Raw genomic sequence first — 2,986 nt, 5'->3', positions numbered from 1 at the left:
TGTAATCTGACAGCGTCAGCGTGTCACATGTTCAAAAACTTCACTTCACGACGTTAATTGTATTTAACAGAAAGACTTTTATTGATTCAAATTGACAAAATTAAAAATCTAATTAATCACTTCAAAAATTAGAGAACCCAATTGAAACAAACCTCCAAATATAAGAACCTCCAATCCTATTAAACCTTTATTTTTTTTTATATAAATAGAAAGTAAGTTTAACGAGTTGGAAAAAGTGAGTGCAACCCAGCTCAGTGGCACATGATAAAGAACCCACTGTTCCAATGGCTTGCCCTGTCAAAGGCGCAAATCAAGGAAAAAAAAAAACATGACCAAATCAAAAGTCACTGCAAACTGACCTTCATCATTCTAACCAAACAACCCTTCTGTTCTCATCATTAAAACCATGTTATGCACCACACTTTTTTCAACATCCTTCTAATTAAACTTCTATTAATACATCCTCTCCATCTTTCATTCACATACAAAGAAAAAGCACGCACCTTTATGGCTATGGTTATGGTTGGAGCGTAGAAGAAATCGAACAACATGATCGCAGGTTGTTTCAGTTTCAGACAACCCAACACAACTTCTTCTTCTTCTTCTTCAAGCAGCAGTTACTGTTCCCAAGTTCCTCAGAATGTGGTAACATGCATATACCAAACTCAACTATGCAACTCACCCACTTATCTCACTCTCAGTTGGTCCAAAGCCCTTTTCTCTCACTCTCTAACGGTTTCCGCCGCAGATGCCTTTTCCGTCACAATTTCTCTCAACTCTTCAACAACGCTCTCTTTCTTCACACGCCACGGTTCGAAATCCATACGCCACCGCAAAATCAAGCTCCACTGGAACTTCACGCGCGCCGAGTTCGCACAAAACTCCGCCGAACCCGACTCGCGGTTCTACCTCGCGATCACCCACAATGGCAAGCTTCAATTTTTCCTCGGCGATCTTCTCCGCGATTTAACTCGGCGACGAAAGAAGCTCGAGGGCAGGGGCGAAAGCGACAACCTCGTTGAGCCGGTTCTGCTGTCGAGGAGGGAACACGTGTTCGGAAGCAGATGCTACGTGTCGCGTGCGGTGTTCATGGGGTCCAAGCACGTGATAGAGATCGAGTGCGGCGGCGGCGGGGGTGCGATGCGCGTGAAAGTGGACGGCGAGACGCGGCTGGTGGTGAAACGGTTGGCGTGGAAGTTCCGAGGGTTCGAGAAAATATTGATCGACGGAATCGAAGTGGAGTTTTATTGGGACGTGTTGAGTTGGGTGGTTAACGACGACGGTGAGAAGAACGGTCACGGTGTTTTTGTGTTTCAAGTGGGAGACGGAGCGGTTTGGCCGGAAATGGCGGTGGCTGAAAAAAAGTTAATAAAGAAAAGCGTTTCGGGTTCAAGCGTGTTGCAGTGGGCAGAGGAAAGTAGTGAGTGTGGGAGGTCTTCGTGTTCTTCATCTACCAAATCTTGCGCCAGCAATGCCACTGCTTTCTCTCTGTTGCTTTATGCTTGGACCGTAAATTGATTCTTTTTCTGCTCATTCTTTCAAGGGATTGGATTGCCATTATTTTGTTCCTATATATGTATATATACTCATCTTCTTCCTCTTCCTCTCTTGTACATTGTTGCTGCTTTTCATTACTGTATTTTATTTTATCCATTTTCAGCAATAAACCTTGATAAAATGCTTATGATTTTCGGATGGTTATTTCACACCTTACGATTAAAAAATAAAATCATAATAAAATGTTAATTTTTTTATCGCTGAAGAAGAAGAAAGAGATTAAAAATTAAATAAAATGTAATAATATTATAAGAAAAATAATATTAAATGAATGTAAAAAGTGTAGACATGTAAAAGAATATATTTTTTTTAAATAAACATATATTAGGAAAATGAGAAAGACGTTACGGGTTCTATTCTTTTGTTATTTGAGAAATATAAAGTAAGTTTGGAAAGAAAACTAAAAAATGTTATAAGTTTAAGTTCACTTTCATGCAATTAAACTGCATTAAATTGGCGCCATTTGATCGACGAGTGAATGACATATAATTAAATAACAATATTTTAATTTTTATTTTTGCATCATGGATATCAGAATTAAAAACGTATTCCCTAACTTCAAAACATTTATTGTATGTTTTTTTATAATAGAGTGTGATTAATATGACGGCCGTTGATTATTAATCGAAACAGTGTATTAAATGATTGTGATTGAATATGTATTGATGTTGTGAATTGCTTAGGTTACCCGTTGGAAGGGGTTGGACCTATGACTTATCAGACACTTCATTAATATTCAAAAGTCATACTACGAATTATGGCTCACATATGGCTCCCACAACTAGAAAACCTTCCTTTATTTTATACCAATCCAGCTAGTTGCTGCACTCTCATATTTATGGAGTTTTGTTTAGTGTTCACATTAAAAATATATTTTGAGGTCAATGTTCAAAATATAATAAGTTGTTTAAGGTTTAAATATGTCTTAAATTCAAAGTTTGTTGTAATTGTTTGTTCAAATTGTTCCAAATTTTGTTGTAATTGTTTGTTCAAATTGTAAGTATGTATAGAAGATACTCTGATGTTAAAATTTAATAGTTAAATAATCTTACCATTTTACTTCAACTTTTATTTATAGGTTTTTGAGTGAATTTTAATTAACATTGGTTTAATTACGATCAAATTGTAAATAATTATATTTTATTCTTGATTTAGTTAGTTAATTGTTTTTATTTATGATATTAATTTTCATAATTGTTCATTGTTAAAGATGTTGTTAAAAAACCAATATATATTATAAAAGTCTAACAAAAAAAAGTAATATTGTTGGAGAAAAACTATTAATAAATTCGAACTAATATTTCTCAAAACGTGTAAGAAATTTTCTCTTTTCTTTCTTTCTTGACCTTTGCAATTTCTTTCTTGACCTTAGTAATATGTGGAAGATTGTTGTTAAAAGTACCTATATGTATTACAAAACTTTTTTAAT

The 2,986-nt window shown here is 35.2% G+C and overlaps 1 protein-coding gene across 1 annotated transcript; it reads left to right on the top strand.

Moving 5' to 3' along the window:
* The first annotated feature begins 213 nt into the window (after positions 1 to 213).
* Positions 214 to 1,681, top strand: LOC106775344. Its single transcript, XM_014662455.2, has one exon. It carries the CDS (start codon positions 550 to 552, stop codon positions 1,516 to 1,518), a length of 969 nt encoding a protein of 322 aa, XP_014517941.1. The 5' UTR covers positions 214 to 549; the 3' UTR covers positions 1,519 to 1,681.
* The last annotated feature ends 1,305 nt before the right edge of the window (positions 1,682 to 2,986 follow it).

This window comes from Vigna radiata, chromosome 10 (assembly GCF_000741045.1).
Source record: "Vigna radiata var. radiata cultivar VC1973A chromosome 10, Vradiata_ver6, whole genome shotgun sequence".
Classification (NCBI taxonomy): domain Eukaryota; kingdom Viridiplantae; phylum Streptophyta; class Magnoliopsida; order Fabales; family Fabaceae; genus Vigna; species Vigna radiata.
Note: the sequence above shows the minus strand (reverse complement) of the source record. Positions and strands in the feature narration are given on the sequence as shown.

What these genes read in the sequence shown, in the direction of transcription:
- LOC106775344 (XM_014662455.2), top strand. Translation starts at nt 550, where the DNA reads ATGATCGCAGGTTGTTTCAGTTTCAGACAACCCAACACAACTTCTTCT.